Source organism: Parasteatoda tepidariorum, chromosome 9 (genome assembly GCF_982258835.1).
Source record: "Parasteatoda tepidariorum strain Cologne lab strain chromosome 9, Ptep-v5.0, whole genome shotgun sequence".
NCBI classification, from domain to species: Eukaryota; Metazoa; Arthropoda; class Arachnida; order Araneae; family Theridiidae; genus Parasteatoda; species Parasteatoda tepidariorum.
The window spans coordinates 70,293,228-70,314,993 of record NC_141763.1 but is presented as its reverse complement, the minus strand read 5'-3'; the positions used below and the strand labels follow the sequence as shown (position 1 = coordinate 70,314,993).

Genomic DNA, 21,766 nt, shown 5'->3' with positions numbered 1-21,766 from the left:
ATTCGCTTTACTGAGAAGGTATTTATAAGTTAAATACATTTAAACATGAAAAACTTCTAATGAATGTTTCAAGATATACTTTTCTTACTATGCAACATTTATATATAATTGTACGCGCATTTAAACTGCAATTAATTCCAAAATAGCGAAGAACTACTTTTCAAAGGCGGAGTATTACATTTCCTACCTTTCTCTCCAGTGCCAACTTAAGGTGGAATGGACTATAGGGCCTACGAAAGGTATAATCCGGCTCTGAGTGTGCCTCACTGTGAAGTAGTAGTAGAGTCTGTGACTGCAATATTGTTCTGATTTGCAAGTCTCTCATGAGTTTATTGACTTGTTTGAAGCTTATGTTTTGTGTGTTGCACTGATATTTGAGAATTAAATTAATTAGACAATTAATTCAAGTACTAAAAAATTTAGTTCTAAAAACTGCTGTATTTTCAGAAAGATTTTACTAATAAATTTTTGAGTCTTAAGGACTGTTTTATTCATCTCCAATCCACACGAACCCTTATGCTCGTAACGACATTTTCTTCTGAAAGCGATTTTATACTTTACTCATTTTTACCATAAAAATAAAATGAAAGAACAGTTGAATCGAATCTGCTTTCTCAAAAGCATGCTTTTGAGGAAGCAGATTCGATACACGAGCGATAAAATTTACAGGAATTAGGTGCACTTAATTTCTGTACATTTTATCGCTCGTGACCCGAATTTAAAGAATGATCTAACTTTTGAAGCACAGACATAAGCAATCCAACACCGCTTTTATTTTTTGAAGGAAAAAATAACAATAACATTCTGTGATTGGTTAATTTTATAGAATGATTCTGGCCTGTCACAACCATGTATTGCGTTATGAATTTATGACGAACTTATGGAACATATTTTAATTAAATATGAATTACTTTTATTTTAAACAATATACTTGGTTATTTTAAGTTATTTTAAGGAAAATGAAGTCTCGTAGAATAATGTTACATCCAGGAATTCTAAGAACACCGACCTTTCGATTTGCTTCATTTGTCAGAAAACGCAAGTAAGAACACATTTTTTCTTTATTCTTTTTATTAGCAGACAGTTTCGTTGTTTTTACAAACTTAAAATTCGCATCTTCGGTTACAATTTTGTCTTCGAATATGGTACTAAAGCAATTTTTATGGTTTTTACTGTTTTCTAGAAAAATTAAATAAGTTATTCATAGCTGTTAACTTTTCTGGAATTTACCAGTTTCTCCTAGTCTACTGGTTTAATAAAAATTCTCCTATTTTTTCAGCATTTTAGAAAATTCTTCAAAATGGAGCAAGTATTCTAAATAAAAAATCTCTGTTTAAATAATATTTTTAAGCAATCCATCGCTTGCTTGACTGTTTAAATAAGTTCTGCTTATACATAATGAAGCGAGCCTCATTTACAGTAATCATAGCTCTTTATTTCTTTTGTTTTAAAATTTTCAGTTTATATACAGAACTCCCTTTTTAAATTAATCAAAAAGTCTTTTAACTATGAATAATGAATTACTTGTCTATTATGATTTAAACTTAAGTTAACATAATAAAAAATATGTGAAGTTCATGTTAACAATAATTAAAAAATACTGCAGACCAATTATATTTCTTAGAGTAATAAAATAAAGTTCTTGTACTTTGATGGCCATAAAAATCCCTATATGTAAAATATTTAATATATTGTGCAACAGTTATGAAATTTATAGTTCGTAAAATCTACTGGATATTTTCCTATACAGGTTGTCAGCTATGTTTATTTTATTTATATATCCATGGACAGTAGTTTAAAGTTATATTTTTTAGCAGTTAGCAGTAATTGTAGTATTAACACATAAATTGATTTATTTTGTTTATTAATAAGAATGTATTATTTTGTTAAAAAGATACCATTTCTAATTAATTTCTTTAGATAGTGCCAGTTTTTAAAAATCTGCTCTTGTAAAGCTTTGATGAAACAGTAGTCTTTTAAATAAATCATGCATGTCTTTGATTTAATCCCATGCAGTATAAATCCTGATGTCCCATTAGTCCCCATATGCTCATATTATAAGTCTCACGAAAATATCAGGTAATAGAAAATTTGCAAGTTTCTTTAATTTTATCTGGTTTTAAACTTAATTTTCTCCATGTACTCTTTAAATCATCAGCAAATAGAGTTCTTGTTATTAAAGATATCAGCTTTTGATTGCTGTTATAAAAAAAATCCATTGTCCCCTTAAACGCTTGAAATATCAGCTACTTCCCCCTATACCTTTTATATGAAATTTGTCTTATAATATTTTATTTTTTAAAAAATCTCTAATTTTAAGAGCAAGTATATGGTGTTTTGTAGTTAAATTCTATGTATAAGAATAAGACATATAACTGAAAAATTAATAAATTGTATGCAACTGATTGGAAAAATTGCAAGAATTCAGTTAAAATTAATTTTAGAAAAATTTAGAATTTGTTTCGGAATGTTTATTTCCACCTTTTACTTTAAATAAAAATTTCTGGTCTTTAATATGCTATTCAAGATAATTCTGCTTTTTTTTTCTGTTTCATTTTCCTCGAACACTTAAAATTTAATTCATGTTTTCAGTTATAGTTTGGTAGTAAACTTTTCCATTCACTAAAATTTTGTTTTCTGCAGTGAGTGCTGAAAAAAGCATTTCCAAAAATCTGTTCATGATTTATAATTATATTATATATGGTGATGTGTACTACTGTTAGTTTATTTGTATCCCTGTCCTCTTAATGGTTTTGGCAGTGTTTTACTGCACAATTTAGCAATAATTAGCATCACAAAACAGTCTCACCATTTGACAGCAGTGGCAAACCTTTATTTTTTAACTAATTGAAGCCTTAGTAGACTCGTGTGCATCTTACTTAGTGTTGCAGTTTTCTTTTTATCTATTTTAAAACTGTGTAATATTTTTTCTTTTATTAATTCTGTTTTATTTCATATTTTGTAATTTTGATTTTCATTCATTCGTAATAAATTCATTTGCTTGTGATATTTACTGCATACTCTAAATATCTTATATTTTATTTCAGAAACTTTCTGCTGCAATATCACTATGGTACATCTTCAAAGCAAGGGGCAACTAAATTAAACATCTTAAATTCTGTAAAAAATTTAAGTGATAATTTTTTGCCAGCTGTATTAAAATCAGTTACTATTGCCTCATCACTATTCGGGAGTTTTAACTTCAAATTCCGGAAATCTACAACAGATTTTCAAGACACTGCAAAAGATTATGCTAATATAAATTATTCTGAAAATAACAAAAACAATAAGTTGACTTCAAAGGAATCATCTTTATTGACTGCAGAAAAAATTGAATCTTCAGCTGCTCAACATAACTCTGTTTTAACAGAGAAAGATGTAATAAAAAAAGTAGAAGGAAATCAAGAATTAGAACAAACATTTTTTGAATGGCTCACTGGAAGCGATTTCCATTCAAAACGAAAAGAGTTCTTGGGCAAAGACGAAAAACCTAATGAAAAATACAATAAAATTTCAATATCGAAAGTAAATGTTTTTCTGTTTATCTGTTGATTGTAAGATTTGTTGCTAAGATAGATACCTCAAAATTTTAATGTTTTTTGAAAAAAACTTAGAGAAGCATTTAACAGAGTTACAAAAGAAGATAATCTTTTTTTTCTTCTTAATGGTCATATCATTAAATGTGAAAATGCAAGTACAAATATTTTTAACTATAATTTATTTGCTTGGGACATTAAGAGGCCCATATCTACTGAAAAATCATTGATTAAAGATTAATGTGCAACAAAAAAGGATTATTTTTGTCAAAAACATGCCAAATTCATATAGAGAATTTTCATATTTATGTTCACATGATAATTTTTTAAAATAGATAAAATACAAAAATCGCTAGCAAAAATGTGAAAATATGTAACTATATATTTATTTATGTAACTATATAAAATATTAGAGTTAATTGATTACTTACCAATTTTTTTTTCCTCTTTAAATTTCTCCTATAAACTTAATAGTATTTAATATTCATTTTCTTTTTGATGTGCTTTAAAATAATATTTGTAATTTGTGTGTTTATTTGAAAAATTTGTATATCCTAGTGTATAAATAAACTTATCAAACCCTCAAAATTTTACGAAAATCAGGTAGTCAGCTTTATCACCTGTGATTAAAATCAAACATTTGTTTATCGTGAAATATTGTTTCATTATAAACAATTAGATATATATGTATAACTCTCCATCAATTTACCCTTTTCAAAAACTGGTTTTAATATGTTATATATAGTTAATTTTGCATTTCCCTCTTTTCAAATCAATACTTTAAATTACATTCAGGAAGAAAAAAAATTATCCTGATCTGCTGAGTCCCACAAAATTTATATTCACCCCCATCCAAGGAAAGAATTCTAAATTCCACACTTTTTAAAAGATTTTACATTAAAATAGAATTTCTATATATATTTTTTTTCAGCAGTTGACTTGACTCATCGTATGAGAAATTTACAATGTCGTAATCAAAAATAACTGGATTGATTTATACACTAGGAATTATAGTACTAAAAAATTTAATAATTATAATTGTAAGCTGTCAGTTTTTTTTTAATAAAGTGAAATTTTCTTTACATAATTTTTTTTATGTACATACTTGTTAAAATTCAGATATTTGACAAAAATATTTTACTATCAGCATTAAACCATGATATTTTCTCTTTCAGTCAAGTCTCCAACAACGTAGTAGATTTTTAGTTTCATCTTTAAATGAAGCAACATCATCTGCATCACAACTTTTGAGATTAGAAGAAGTTTGTAAACATCTCATTTTGTATCCTGATCAGAAATCTGTAATGTGTAAGGTAATTTTTTCTATATATCTACTTTAACATTCCTGTAAATATTTATTTAATGATTGAAGAACTCAACTTTAAAAATTACTTTATGATCTTAAATAACTTGTTTATTGGCTGTTTTACTTAATGGTTTGTTTCCTTCCTTTTTGACTACGTTTTTATAAATGGTGCTTTGAAACTAGATTGCTTGAGTTTCTCTAAGCTGAAGTTAATGAAAATATATAATCTAGCTGAACTATGTTTTAAATGTACCATTTTTCAATTAAGTTATAAATTAGTTATTTAATTGGTTGTAAAACTTACAAATAAACTTATGGTCTGGCAATGAACAATCTCTTGTTGCCGCTAAGAGATTTACATCACATTATTTTTTAATTAAATTACAATCTGCGTTGAAAATTACTATCAGGTTTAACTTATCATTAAAATTAAAAAATGTCAACATGCTTCCTTTCCTTCGTGTTCTCAAAACAAAAATGAATGAACTGGCTATGAATGTCAATAAAAAAAGTTTAAAAAAATAAATTATTCACGATAAAACCTTGTAATATATTTTTAAATAATAATTAAAATTATTCTTTCTAATTAATTCGCTATTTACTTATAGAAACAATTAATGTGATTGTATATTTTTATAATCAGATGTAACTAGTTTTCGCTTATATATGGATGTGTGTGTATATGTATAGAAGAATGGTAATTGACTTTCAAAATTTCTTGAAGAAACCATTAATTTCCTCATTCAACAGCACCTAAGAGACGAGAAAGGAAAATTCCTGGCCTCTATTTTTCTTTAACTTTTTATTGCTACTTTCATTCTTAGTCCAGCAGTGCTGTTTGTAGACAACTTCCAGCTATTGATGTCACTTACATGAACTGTTCTACTTTTTTTTAATGAAATTTGTTAAGTTAGTTATCTTTTTTAGTTACTATAAAATTTAATATTGTGAATTCATACTCAGGCAGGACTTATGAGGATTGCATTACGTCTCAAATATAACCAAAATGATCAAGCTGTACAAGCCCAAGCCAGGTGTGTTCTTGCTTTAATAGGTTTTCAAAATCCTCCTAGGGGAAATGGTATAAGAATACTCAGCATTGATGGCGGAGGAACGAGGTATTAATTGTTTTAAGTATTTGGTTACTATCCCTTTTAATAATTGCTTCAATTTCTTGGTGCTAATGAAACTGAACAAATTAGTAAAAAAAAACTAATAAATATTATTCCTTTTGTAATAATCTAACCTTTGTATTCATAATCCTTTAGTAATTTCTATTTGTCTAAACTGTAAACATTTTGATGTAATTTTGTTATTTTAGATAATCTTTTTTTTTTAATATTCTTATGAGTGTATTTTATTTTTTTAAAAAAAGTTTATTGGTATGACCCTTAATACTTTTAAAAAAGCTTCGAAAAATTTAAAGGTCTTTTTTCATTTAAAAATATTCATTTGAAGAAAAAAAAAAACATTTCTATTTGTATGAGCTTTTTAGCATTGGCATATTATCTCAAGTACTTGCTCTTATATTGTGTACTTAGTAGTGTTGCTACAACCTGCTTATTTTTATATAAATTTTACTACTATTTTTATATTTAGTTTTCCATGGCTGTATTACTATTCTTACTTCTCACCCAAAGCTATGAACTATTTGAATCGTGTTCTTTTATTTTCTCTGATAAAGTGCACTAATATAGTCAACGTTGTAGTACTTCATTTCTTTGTCATTTTGCATATATTTACCTTTACATTTTGTTTTATTTTTTTTATTTCCTACCTTAGGGGCATCTTGGCTATAGAAATACTACGACAATTAGAGGCTAAAACCAATAAAAAAATATACCAACTGTTTGACTATTTCTGTGGAGTGAGCTCTGGTGCAATTTTGGGACTACTCTTGGGAGGACTTCGTCTTTCTCTTGATGAATGTGAATCTCTGTATAGAACATTGAGTGATAAAGTGTTTAGTCAAAGTACATTTTGGGGTACAAGTCGGCTGATGTGGAGTCATGCATACTATGATACCACTATGTGGGTCGATGTTTTGAAGTAAGTTTGCTTTTTTGTAAGGAAATGCAGATGTAACTAAAAAATGTAATGTTCAGTGATGTGATTGCTGTTACTATTTGCTCTAATTGAATTCAGTACAAGTTGTTCAAAACCAGAGATCTCAAAACTTTTTTGCCATATTGCCACTTTCACTCTAGCAAGTCTCAAAATCTTACCAACAAATATATTATTTAAGAAGGAGGTAGTCATCTTGTTGTGCCTTTATAAATTTAAGAAAAATATAGCTCATTTTTCATAATTTTTTAACAGTTTTAAGCATTTTCCGAGTTAAAAAATTCCATGCAATGTTCAAGCAGTTTTAGAAAATTTATTGCAATCTGATTTATTTTGTCATTAAATAGTATGTTTTCATAAGGAAAAAAATTATCTTAGAAGAAATTTTTTTAATTAAGATATTTTGAGTAGTTTGTTTAACTTATAAAATGTTATTAGCTTGTTTAAGTATTCACATTGATTAGATGTATAATAACGTAATTTCGTGGAGACACACCGCAGTGTTATTGATTTTAAACTTGAAAATTTAATAGAAAGGCATATCTGAAGAAGTGGCCTATATAAAAAATTTTTTTCCTTTGGAAAATTTTGCCTTTTAGAACCCACTGGAAATTTCATCATTTTTTCCTCCTCTTACTAGTGCTTTTTATTTATTTTTTCATGTTTAATGTTACTCCAAGGAATGGTCAACTCACCTGGAATTTTCTCCTCCCCCATCCTTTCTTAGAATCACTTTCTGGAGACTGCTATCTCAGGGATGAGATTTTTCAGCTTTTTAGCAGATTTCCGCTTTTTTCACTTTTATCTCTTAAATTTCAGCTTTTTTATCAAAAATTCAGATTTTTCTAAAAATTTCACTTTTTTTTAATAAATATTCCGCTTTTTCAGAAAATTCACCGATTTTCAAAGAGAAACAGAAAATTCGAACTACATAGCTACCAATCCTTCCTCATTTTTATTTATTTTAACTATTTTCTCCCCTTTTACTCGCAGCAGATAAGATTTTCCGAATTTTTTACCCGCCCTCCAGATAGATCCGATTTTTGTAGTTCAAACGACGCTGCTTCTGACAAGCCTTTTACAGGTCCCAAGCCTGGAATCTGCTAATATCTCGATTCTTATTCACACGATTTTAATATCTAACATAGCTTTTCATATTTGTGTGTTGCGATTCTTATTCACGCGATTTGAATATTGTACGTTGCGATTCTTATTTACGAGATTTAAAAATCCGATATTGTGATTCGTATTTACGCCTTTTTAAAAACCTATGTAGCGATTCGTATTCACACAAGTTTGAAATTCAATGTCTTGATTTGCTCATGCGGTTTATAATATCAAACATCGATTTTCGTATTTATACGCGATTTTAAAATAAAGCATTGGGATTCGCATTCAGGCATTCTAAAAATTATGCATCATAATTCTTATTTATGCAATCTAAAAATTACGCATCATGATTCGTATTTACGTGATCTAAAAATTATTAATCGTGATTTGTATTTACGCGTTTTAAAAATTCTATATCCCAGTTTGTATTTTCTCATTTTCAAAATCGTATATCTAGTTTCATATTCATGTGATTTCAAAATCCATAATTGTTATTCATATTTATGCAATTTTAAGCTCAACTATCGCGATTCTTGTAAGAAGTAAATTTTTTTAAAATTAGTTACTATAAAGGTGACTGTTTATCTAACGACGATTATTAGTAGTATATGTAAGTGATACAACATCAGAGAAACTGGAAGGGAATATATTCAAAACTTACATTCTGTGCTTGCAAAGAAGAAAAAATAGGATTTGTCACAAGATGTTTGAAGATGGACTAACGACTAAATATAGCAAACATAAAAGATATAGCAAACAAAAGCAATCACTTACAAAGGGATTTAATTTTTTTTTTTTTTGGAAAAGAGTTAATTAATTCAGCATCAAAATTTTATTTATAATTGCTGTTATTTATGATATAAAATGCAAAATTCTTATCAAATAAAATACAATTATCTTAACACTTGCTGATTGTCATGTAATTTTTCAAACTAAAATAGCAATTTTTGTATGTTAAGGAGTTACTATATATTTCTACTTCACTGTTATTGATATGTTTCAAAGGGCTCTAGTTAGATTAGACTATAATATGAACATAATGATTCGGTCCATTGTTTTTCCAATATAATTTAAAAAGTAATATTACTGATATATTTGCTATAAATCACATAACAGTATTTAGTAAAAGAAATGAAATATTAATGTATATTCTCAGTAGTTTTAAGGTAGATTTTTAAGTAATAATTGTCTCTTATGTAAACTGAGGAAAAATATAATTTCCAACTTTATTTTTTTCAATTGGTGAGTTTTATTTTCACTAAATGTTAGGTATCAATGTAATCATTTATATAATAATAGATTAGTACACAATTGTATGTCAACACATTATTTATTACCTTAAACTGTCTGAAATTTATTATTAAAGGGTTGCGCTTTCGTAAAATTTGTTATTGTGGAAATTCAGCTTTTTTGTCGTTCGGCTAATCTCATCCTTGCCTTCTGGCATAGGAACAGCTGTTGAGTGTAGGGAACAGGTGTGGATGAAGAAACATAAATCAGAAAGGAATGAATAAAGAAAATCAGGGTGATGCCAATCATAAAATTCACTGTAAAACAACCCCCCCTGTTTTTCCTGAAAATATGTCTCTTCCACTTGTCATGGTGTTTGTCAGTAAGCATGGGATGCCCCTCCACTCTCTTTTTTTTCCAGCTGCTTGTTAAAAACACATGAATGTTTGATGAATGAATGGTGCTGATGATATGCAAAAAAGCTATTGTGTAACATTGACAAACGCCAGGAAAAAGTAGAGAAGTTGTGTATCAAAAATTTTTCACATCTTATTCTTAGCTTACTGTCAATAATTTATATTGCATTATTTTGTTGGATTACTAATGCTTTATATACATATATTTGTTATGTCTTGGTGCCAAGTTTATCTCATTATATTCACAGTCGTTGATTCAAATTTATCCAAGACCATGATTTCTATGATATCAGAATTTAGTGTGAAACCACTTTATAAATGATTCCATTATAATTTTTGTTGAACATTTATTAAGGAAAAAAAAGACTAAAGAAATTAAACTACTATTTACAAATGTTCATGGAGCAGAATCTCCTAGAAACTTATAAAGATTTTTTCACACTCTTTTCACGGACAGCTTATAGTAATTAATTTACGATATTACGTAAGTGATTCTTTTATGTGAAAGAGACAATTGAATGTTCTCATCCGTTAAGAAGAGCTAGCTAATCTACAATTAAATTTAATTATTTTTAACTTTCGGTTTAAAATCCCTTAATTTTATTTGGCTACTATTTTAGATATTACGTATATGTATGTATTGAAATCTCATGTATAAAAGTCTCAGTTGCAGTTATTTATCTCAAGAGAAGTGAAATTTAAGTAACTTTTTTTTGTAACAAAATATTGATTTTAAAATTTTTTTTAAGGAAAACATTTGGTGAAAGATTGCTTATTGATACTGTGAAAGAACCTGATTCTCCAAAGGTATATATATATTTATGTACATATTATCATTTGTTTAAAAATAGGCAAATTCTAAATTAATAGGAATTGAATAGGCATTATAGAAATCAATAACACTTGACAATGTTTTAAAAGTATTTAAGCAATTAAAAAGTTTTGATACGTACTTAATTATCCTTCTATGTGCCCTGTGGCACATAAGGCCCTTATCTTCTTGTGCAAGCTCACTCAGTCTTTTGCTCAAAATCTCGCCTCGAACCAAAAAGAAGTAAAAAATTAAAATATCATTATTTATTCAGTGCATACCAATTGAGCAATGTCCTTAAAAATTTGGAATTGTATCAAAGTCTTCAAGTTTCTCACCATTTACCATCAAGCCATAGTTGCCATATTAGATAAGAGATATGCCATATTAAGGTTAGAAAGAATGCAGTGTGTTTAGTCATAGCTTCTTTAAGGAGCGTTTCTATAGTCTTGAAAAATTAAGAGTTTTGACATGTCGTATGCAGCTAAAACAATCTGCAAAAAATCTATTTTAATGACATTTATAAACCTTTGATTTGTGTAGAATTGAAATCATGTAAATATTTTTTTCAGCTTTGTCTTTCAAATTTTTTTATGCATTTATTACTTTTTTTGTGATTAAGCCTTGAAGTTTTCTTGTGTTTAATCCTCTTTTAATTTTATATAAATATATTTAAGCTAATTATCTAATAAGTATAAATTAATAGATATTTTTAAAGTTTATTTATTTTTTCATTAGCTAGCAGTTGTTTCGGCAATAATGAATCTCCCTCATCTCCAGCCATTTGTGTTTCGTAATTATGATCTCCCACCCGGTGTTCAGTCTTATCACAGAGGTAGCTGTAGATATAGAATGTGGGAGTCTGTACGTGCATCAGGTGCAGCCCCTGGTTATTTTGAAGAGTATTGCCTAGATGAATTTCTTCATCAGGTTTGTAAACACATGCTTTTCCTGACTAATTGCACATATTTTGGACTCTTTTACATTCTATAAATTACGTCACTTATTGGTAATTGGGACCGTGTATTGGCTACTACTTTTCTGAGTTGTCCTCAACACAGGCATTGGTCGCTATAAACAATAACTAACAAATTTCAATATTGTTTTGTTCATTCAATATTTTTATTACCCAAATATTTATATGCATTCACAATAATATCGTATTTAACTATCATTATGTTTAATATCCCCTGTGGTGTATTTTTGATTTATTAAATTATCAATAATTATGGTGTTACTACTGTATTTCATTTCTATAGTTATTAATAATGATCACAATATTTTTATATTCAATGTGTATTGCTATCATTATTTCTTGGGATACTGTTGCATTTTATATCTATGGGTGTTATCTGTAGCGGCTGACCTGTATAAACTTGACTTCCTGGTTCTTACGATATTCTTGGCTTAATGGAGTACCTAAATTACTTATTGTAATCTTAAAATCTAGTTCAGGGTTTTCCAACTGGCGGCCCGGGGGCCGCTTCCAGCCCTCAAAGCCTTTTTTGTGGCCCGCGGACTAAAATATATTAGTGTCATTTTTGTGTGGACAATTTTCGTAAAAAGTCTTTATGGGTTATAAATACTCTTCTCGTTAATAAAAACCTAATTTCTTCATTTTTGTGAAATTTAACATACCAACGGTGCAAAGAAGTTTATTTCTCAGGTTTTGCACCCAAGAAAATATCTATTCAAATACAAAAATTAGCGTGTATGTTACTCTTTTTTTTATTTCATTTTTTTGTATTTCGTGAATATAATTTAGCATGTGCATATCAGAAATTTTCTCTAAGAAATTCTCCGATTTAACTTTTTGAAACCACTCATTTTGGACGAAAATATTTACACACACATTTGTAAATTTTAAATGTAAATATATATTCTCTGGTGGTTGTAGCAGACAACTTCAATTTTCTTATTGAATATTTTGTGTGTTCCTATGTAGGTTTTAATGCCAAACTTTTTAAAGTTTTATATCTTAACAATTAGATACTATCTGTTGCACATTAATTGTTTAATACAAAGGTGCACATTAAAGTTATTGTAGCCCGAATTTTTATTATTTAATATTTTTAAAAATATTATTAATAACAGTTAAATATTTTTAAAAATCTACTTCTTATTTTAATTTGTAATTCAATACTTTTGTTTTGTACAACTTGGTAAAAATCAGACAGTAATACTTAATGTTCCTTCAAACATAAGAGTCCTACATAAAATTTTGATTAAGTTGCGGCCCGCCATTTGATTTGTGTTTTTAATTGTAGCCCCCGGCCTCATGTAAGTTGGAAACCCCTGATCTAGATTAATCACTTTATCAAATAGACAAATGATGTAAAAATACTTCTTTCCTATTCCTTTTTCCTCTCTGAGGGAAACTTATGTTACAATGCATTACAATTTTAGTTGCGATGCATTCTTTTTCAGAATTTTTTTTCCCTATGGTCTACTGCAGTGAAGGGTTTAGAATAGTATACAATAACAAAACTAGTAATTTCAGTGAACTACATACAAGACATAATATGACATCTCTTGGAACTTCAAATTTAAAAATATTTTTCAAAAAATCGTAATAAAAGAACTAATGAGTGGTTAACTATTAAAGATATATATATCATTGATTTTCATGATTAAAATTTTGGTAACAGTTTATTTTTGGAATTTTTCATTCTTTATTGAACTTCAATGTTAGCATTTTAGATCATGTTCCTAATTCTATTTTAAACTAATACCATAAGTACTTTAGTAGGTTTTTTTTTTCTTTTTTAATTACTTAACATTATATAAAATATTCATCAAAGTTAATATCTATTATAATAAAAATATCTCTTACAATGAAAATAAATTAATTAGTTTGCAAAAATACTGTGAAAATTTATAATATTAAAATTCCTGAAACAGACTGTTTTTCAGAGAATTATTTAAGAAATCTTATCTTCTTTTTGTGCTATATACTCACTCTTAAAAGGTATAAATATATATCTCCAAATTGTTCATGAAAAAATGGAAAATTCTCTTAAAGAGTTATTTCTTTTTCATTGACATAAATAGTGAAATAATTACCAGACGAATTTAATATGCTAATAACAATCATGGCAAATAATTTGATAAAATTTCTCATCTTATTTACTTATATTAAAACTTTCAAAATCCTCTTGAAGGGAAAGGAGATTTTTCATTAAAAAATTATATGTACAGAGAAAACTTTTCTAATAAGTATTGGAAATTTATTTAATAAAGAAAAGTTTTAATAATTTATATCAATGTTATTCTATTATTGCATAATTCATTGACATACATATTCCTCTTTACTCTGAATTGGAGCATAGGGCTTCTGGCATTGCTTTCGATCTTACTTTATTTGTGGCCAGATATTTTGCCTCTTTCCATATCTTTCCTATTATTTTCAATTCCCTTTAAATCAACCTATACCAATTATTTTTTGGTCTCCCTCTTTTTCCATTGCCGTGATCGTTCCAATCAAAAACTTGCTTTACTTTAAATTTTTCAGGTTTACGTAAAACAGGAGCAATTAATTTTCATTTACGTTTTTTTTTTAAATTTCCAGGTCAATTGCTTTCTGTTTTACTTTTCTAAGGATTTCTGCATTACAAATTTTATGGAACCACTCGATACTCAAGATTCTTATTAAACAGTTGTTAATAAATGCTTGAAGTTTTTCGTGTTATTATTGTTGCAGTGTCATGTCTCAGGTCCGTACAACAAGACCGATTTAACATTAGTATTAAAAAATCTAATTTTTGTTAAATATAATTGTTAACATCAATAAGAAATTTTATTATCTGGCATGAAAAATTATTACATTAAGATATTTTTTATTCTCAACTTCCATGAAAATTTCAGGATGGTGGAGTCATGATCAATAATCCTACTGCCCTGGCTATTCATGAAGCCAGATTACTGTGGCCTTCAGAATATATACAATGTGTCATGTCATTAGGAACAGGTCGCTACATTCCTGCTGTATCTCCAAATTTTACTTCTACTAGTCTCAAAACTAAAGTGCTAAAAATAATTGACAGTGCTACTGACACAGAAGGTATAATTTTTTTTTCTTGATTGATCATGTAAGAACTTCAAAATTTTTAATTATGTGCAAAAGAAACCGCGAAAGTTTTAATAAATGGTTATTAACTTGGATCGGGTGGGATAAAGTGGGTTTATGTTTAAAAAAAAACATCTATTTTCTCTCTTTATATTGAGATAATAGAGACATTTACTGGAATTGCAGCAAGCATTTTTATTTCAGTTTTAGAAACTGATAAAAAATTTAAAGTTTCAAACTATCGGTTTATGATCAACATATACACTATGTTAGTTTAAGCTGTTGAGGAACTTTTTTCCCAATATCATTAAAAATTAGCAAAAAATTATTAATTTTAATTCAAACTGGTCGAAGGACATCTAAAAAAGAGATATACATAAATAAATAATATACATATAGTTATAGGGAGTAAATAACAATATATCAGACATATAGACAAAATAGCATAATGGCACAACTTAGTAAGCATGTCTAAAGATATAGATGAGTTTTCACACAAGTTTCTGTCTTCATATGTCAATTTTTTCATGGAAAAGAAAACAATTCCTTTAAAATAACTAAATTGATTAAAAATGTCTGCTATAAATAGTAAAAACACTTTGAATTACCAATATGGATATTAATTTTTACACTTGCATTTAAATATATTTCAAGTAAACCAAAAACTATTACAGTTTTTTTGATGAAATGGTGTAGAAAATGTACTGTATCCAGAGTGAAACCTAATTTTGATAACCTTAAATATTAACTCTAATTTAATAATAACAGAAAAAGAAAATTTTCAATATTTTTTTAAAATTATAATCATGATACATTTATTTAAGAGCACTTTTATTTCGAAAACAATATTTGCATATGTTTTTTAGTGAAATATATACTAATTTTAGAACTATCCCCATTCTGCGGTAAATTGGGTATATCAAAATATGTTCTTTTGAATTCCTTACTGTAAGAAAATGATCAAACAAAATGGATTATTTATGATACATATTTAACTGTATAAATCCAACTTATATAAAATGCATCAAAACTTTTCCGAAAAATTTTGTAGTTTGGTTTTCATGCCTTATTTTAAAAAAGCTTTATTTTATACCCACTTTGCCCCACCAGACCCTACTAGATCTACCAATGTAATTAACAAAAGATTTTTTTCTCATCCATTGCAACTTATATTAAAATTCTAATAAATCGAAATTTTTTATTTGGCTATTATCTTTTTGCAACTGATTTTCATACTTTAACTGTGTAATAGGAAGCAAATTTTACGAACCTAAACTTTAATCTTGCATCTTTTATTTTATTTGAGTGCTTAAAAAATATAATAATAATAAATATATAAAATTAATTTTAAAAAAAAATTCTTATTATATTTGTCAAATAAAATGTCTCAATAAATTCCTGCAAAAAAATGCGAGGAATTACCAATATCAAGTTCAGCATTAAATTTTAAAAGAAAAATATTCTGTTATTTTGTTTTCTTAAAATAATTGAAATATTGAAGAATGAATTAATAAAAAAATTGCATAAAGTATGCATTAATAAAAACAATTCATGAAGTATGCATTAATTAAAAAAAAAAAAATTTGGGGGGATTTTTGAAACATGTTTTAAACTATGTACCACTGATGTAATATGTTTGCTAATTATGACATTTTTGTAATTTTTCATTAACCTTATGGGATATCCTGTTTTTTCTACAGCTGTGCACGTGGCCTTAAACGATCTCCTCTTACCAAATACCTACTTCAGAATGAATCCCTATTTAACAGAATTCTTCACTTTGGATGAAAATAGAACAGATAAACTTGACCAGATGAAATCTGATGCTCAGATGTATTTAAGAAGAAATGAGTATAAATTTGCAAATGCTGCACAAACTCTCACTACACCCAGAAGTCTTTATAAAAAGACAAGTGATTGGTTAAACATTCAAAAAAATCTTTATTTATGATTTTCATCCTTAAATTTTTTGTGGTAGGATTGTGTGATAATTTTTCATCTCTTATGAAGCTTCAATGTATACATTTTTCGTCAGGCTCTAATTTATTTAATTTTTTTAAATTCTTTTTAAAGAAGTTTGATTCAAGAGAAATAAGTAATTAAGTTAAAGACATTCATTTTGCTTTGAAATCTATTTTGATAAAAATTACTTCATGCCTAAAAATAGAAATAATTAATTTTTTTATAAATAAATAATGTAAAAGTTTACAGACCTTAATTATATTAAAATCTCAAAAATAATTCTTTTAATACATATATGAGGAAAAAAATATTTACTTTGTGTTGAATCTGGTTAAATAGGTATTTCTTCCAAGGTAAAAAAAAAAAAAAAATTGCGTCATAAGTAAAACGAAAGCTGTAAAAATTCAAATAATCAACACTTACCATTACTTAAATATCTTCAAAAAAATTAATTTTAAAATGTTGTATGATAAAAAACTTTTAATATAATATAAATTTTCTTGTTAAGAAATTAATATAAAAGAATCATTATACTTATTTAATTTTTTTAAATTTAAGTGCTTATAAAGAACAAAACAAATTGCTTATACAGCCTCCATAAAAGTAACTGTGATTTATATATTTCTTTAAGAATCATATTTTACTATAGAATATGAGAAACCAACATTACTAAATGACAAATTTTTGCTTTCACAGATTTTCAAAAATTGATAACCAATATTAATTATTAGCAAATTATGATGAAGGGGAATTTTTCACATCTATGCATTTCTGTCAATTATGCAAAATTTTAGATTTTAATCCATATTGAAACATGTATTAAAATATTTTGCTCTTTGAAGCATTAGTATTTAAATAATACACACTTTGTACAGTTGGTTTCTAAAAATGCTTTTCAATCTTTGTGATATAAGAGATTTTAAAATATTTACCAATCATATTTCTAGTCATACTCGTGTGAACTCTATATGTTATACAACATTAGAATTTGTTGATATTTATTTTAGCATATTGTAAAGTTTACTTTTTGTTTTGTTTTATTTTGAAGAATTTATCTTTGTTATGATGTGAATTGTATTTAGTGTGTAATATAGTTTATTGTATTCTATTAGAAAAATAAATATTCCATAAATGTAATAGTTATATTTTAATATTCTTTTGTATAACACAATTTATTGTTTTCTTAGTGCTAAACACTGAAATAACACAGTTCTCTTAAAATACTAAATTTTTTATTGTTAAAAAACATACCTTGAAGAAAATCAGATTAAAATGTTGAAAGAGATGTCAATACTAATTGTTTATTCAGGAAAAATTAATGGCTTGACACTAATTATAAAATTTGGAAGAATGTTTATTTTGTATAAATGTTTTTGCGAATTTGTTTACCTAACAATACAACTGGGTCCAGTTAGCAGTGTTCTATTTTAAAAATTTCTTAAAAGCTAAATTAAGCAAATTTTTCAAAAAAAAGTATAAGAAACCAATTTATTGGTTAAATTTGGAAAGAGATGATAATTGTAATATTGCTTAAAAGTTCTGCACATGATGTTAAAGCACTTAAGTGACAAGAATTTCAAGCACTTCAGGAAAGCTATTTTTATGTAGTATTTGCATTTGATGCAAATGTGTTTTAATCAACCATCACTAAAAGTTTTCTGAAAAGACACAAATTAATTTGCACTTGTCGTGCATAGCCAAATGGCGGTATTGCTCACGATGCTGAAATCTATCTACCGCATATTGTCTGTGTTTTTAAAAATGAAGTTTTCTATCTTTTTTCACTAGGTCTTTTTTTCCTGAAAACTTATATACATTATATTGGGTAATTTATAGCAATTTTATTTTCTCTGTGTGTTAAGAAACAGGTAGTGTGATATGAAATTTAACTTATTTCAAGCCATTTGCTCTCCTTTTAGCTCAAGGCTTGTGTTGAGGATGTCTTGCAAATTAAATAAATATCTCACATAGGATAAGTTTAAATACTCTGTAGTTTAAATAATAAAATTCTGTAGTTCTATAAGTTTTAATATCTTTTTAGATACTAATACATAATTTATACATGATTATGTATAAAGTATTAGTATCTAAATAGATAAAGCTTTTAAGAGCCTGTAAAAGGCACACCCTACTCTACTATATTTTAATGTATTATGCTTGAACACTTATGAGTTTTCTTTTATGTAGACACTTTGTTTATCTTATTAAAACTTTCTAATTTTCTTTCCCTATATTTAGTACCTGTTCTACATTGTATAATTGAATAAAGGCCTAAAATAATAATAAGGCTTGCAACTTAATGCTCGACCTAATCTTTACCAGTGTAAAATGAGCATTCACTATTTTCAAATGATAGACTTTTTTTTTTCCTCAGGGGATTTACCTTCTTTAGGTAAACACGGGATCCACGACCCCGAGGTACCCCAGTGATCTATATTTCTCTTTTTGCTTCGACTGCAAATTTGTATAATCGACTTGCTAAACCAAGGCTCTGCTTAGCTAGACAATAGTATTCTTTTACTCAATTTTTACTGAAGCTTTACTAAATTACAATTATATTAGACCTAGTTTTTTAAAAAATTGAATTTAATTTTTAAAAATAACCTTGACAACAGTTTAAGTATAAAATAATAGATTTATTGCATAAACTCCATCCCATGTCACACAATATCATAAATTCTTACTAAAACTTTTCTTTTTTTTTATATATATATGATCATTTTACAACAATTTTTAGAGAATAATCAAACCATAGTGATCAAACTAATTACTGTTGTGAAATTGCTACAAATGCTCAAATATATGTCCATAATTGAAATATTTTCTTCGCCATGTCATGCAGATGATATTTTCTTACTACACTTTCATGAATCATAATTTGTTAGTTAATAAAATTCAGAATTGCTGCGAATTATGTAAGAGAAATTACAAATTTTTTTTTTAATATTTAAAACTTTTCAGTATTAGATTTTTTCCCAATTTAAACTTATATGTCTAAAAAATGACCTTGATGACAATATTGCAATATGTATTCTTACAGCCTTGAGCATATGAACTTCATATTGGCTATTATTTTATATATCCCTTCATATAGACTGAACATTTTTTAAATAAACTGGTTGTGTATTGAGTTACCTTGAAGATTTTTTTTCCCTCCGACTTGAACAGGATTTCATTTTGTGTGTATTCAAATAGCTGCTACCACCCCTTGCTTTCCAACCCTGCATCCCGGGAATCAACCACCCATCCCATATGTTACCTAGATGCCCACAATGGTACACAGATATTTTAGTTATGAAGATGTAATGCGTAACTAAAAATAATTAGTTATAACATTTTGAATACACAGCTAAATACTTTTGAGTGACTTCAGTAACTGAACAAGTAATAGTAAACATTAGTAACTTTAGTCAGAATCTCCTCCCTCAGAGGGTTTGCCTTTATTAGGTAAACACGGGTCTCACAACCCCGATGTGCCTCAGTGATTTTTTTTTCATTAGACTTAATTATTGTACTATTTGGATAACTTTTTGCAGTGGCATGTTTTTCTTATTAATGAGTCTAATAGCTCTCAAATTTAAAAGCATTGAGTGATTCCAGTGCATCAAACTTCTCAATATCATCACATAAGTGAATGAATACATTTACATTGTACACCATTTGGTCAGATCCATAAAGTTTTGCAAACTATCTCACAAAAAACTTTAAAACTTAAAATAAGAGGTCACCACATATATTGAAAGAACAGAGTATAAAGATCGCAGAAGAAAATTTTAGAAAGTGTTGGTGTTAGGAGACTTTAGGCACACTGGCCCAATGTAAGTTACAATTGTTGTCTAAATTCTGTTTCCGACTACCTACATCTTTAGACTTCCTGTTAAGCTCTGTTGGGCATATATTTTTAAATCTAACCAAATAGCCTTTTTTAGACGAAGCAAGCTCCCAATAGCCTTCCCAAATTTTTCTGCAAGCTCTTGGCGATTGACCTCAAAACGTCTGAGAACTGTAGCTTGAAGCAAAACATTGAGTAATATTAATAACATTTAAAAAATAAAAATTGAAAGACTATCTAACGAAACACAATTTATTAATGAGTATATATTGAAACTTTGAGAACTGAATTGAATGGAGGGCTCAGAGAATCTGCACAAGGACCAACGAAGGGCATGCTGCATTAGACACTGTTTTGTATAACTGTCTGAATATTTAAATACAGAAAAAGTATTGAAGTTGAAAATAAGATTTTTTTTAAAAATTTAGATCTGATATTGATTACTTATGATAGCATATACTTAGAAGTATAATTAAACAAAAGCTCAAACTTATTATAAATACACTGCATTTACAAATGCATTCAATTCTTTAATGTAATCGTTTTTTTTTCTTCCCCCTTCTGCAAAATTTTTATTTTTTTTGTGATCAGATTCAAAAACTATTGACCTACTACTGTGTTAGACTTAGAAAATGAAGTTTTTCAAGCCTCTCTCTCTCTTTTTTTGGTTTGGATTTCTGAAACTTTTTTGCAGTATTTGGTTTCCTTTACATGGGAACTAGTTTTTATTTTGTATTTTTCAAATAGAGAGAATCTCTTCCGCACATTATTTTTAAATTAAACTTAACAGCAGCTTGCAAAGATAAAAATCGACTGATGAGATATATTTATACAAATTAAAAAATTGTGAGTGGCGCATGTATGAAAAATCCTGAATAAACTTAGAAATGTTAGGAATTAACTGCAAATTAATGTTTGTAAAATTTAATACAAAAAGAGAGGAATCTAAAAAATTTGATTTATTATTTGCAATTAGAATTGTTATTCAGCTTAAAAACTTTTTTATTTTTTTTCTTAAAGCATTTAAAAACTGGAAGAAAAAAATATTACTTATATATATATATATTAATAATATTTTAATCAACAATTTTACCCAAAATGACATTAGTGATGGCAGGCAATCTTTCGAATGACTTTTTTCCTTTTCGCCACAGTCTGCTGTACTGCATGGCAAGATCTTTTGTTAACATTTTTCTGCATATGGTTTAGCCATAACATATGCAGTCAAAGTAACGAATCGGAAAACAAAAGTTTGTAATTTATTCAAACAGCTATGAGGCAATACAAATTATGTTAAAATTTAATTTAAAAGAGCATTAAAATATTTATATTAGCTAGCCCACTTTCAGGTATTTGATATGCACACTTGTTTAAAATAAGTAAAATAGACGCTGTCAACAACTCCGCAGCTGATACATCGCCTAAAACAAAAG

General features: G+C 27.3%; 1 protein-coding gene across 1 annotated transcript; it reads left to right on the top strand.

The window, feature by feature from the left end:
• The first annotated feature begins 608 nt into the window (after positions 1 to 608).
• On the top strand, positions 609 to 17,638 carry LOC107449139 (calcium-independent phospholipase A2-gamma). Its single transcript, XM_016064580.4, has 9 exons — positions 609 to 1,042; positions 3,048 to 3,525; positions 4,712 to 4,849; positions 5,806 to 5,960; positions 6,625 to 6,891; positions 10,412 to 10,469; positions 11,212 to 11,403; positions 14,338 to 14,533; positions 16,240 to 17,638. The coding sequence occupies exons 1-9, from the start codon at positions 960 to 962 to the stop codon at positions 16,488 to 16,490; spliced, it is 1,818 nt and encodes a 605-aa protein (XP_015920066.2). The 5' UTR covers positions 609 to 959; the 3' UTR covers positions 16,491 to 17,638.
• Positions 17,639 to 21,766: the final 4,128 nt, after the last annotated feature.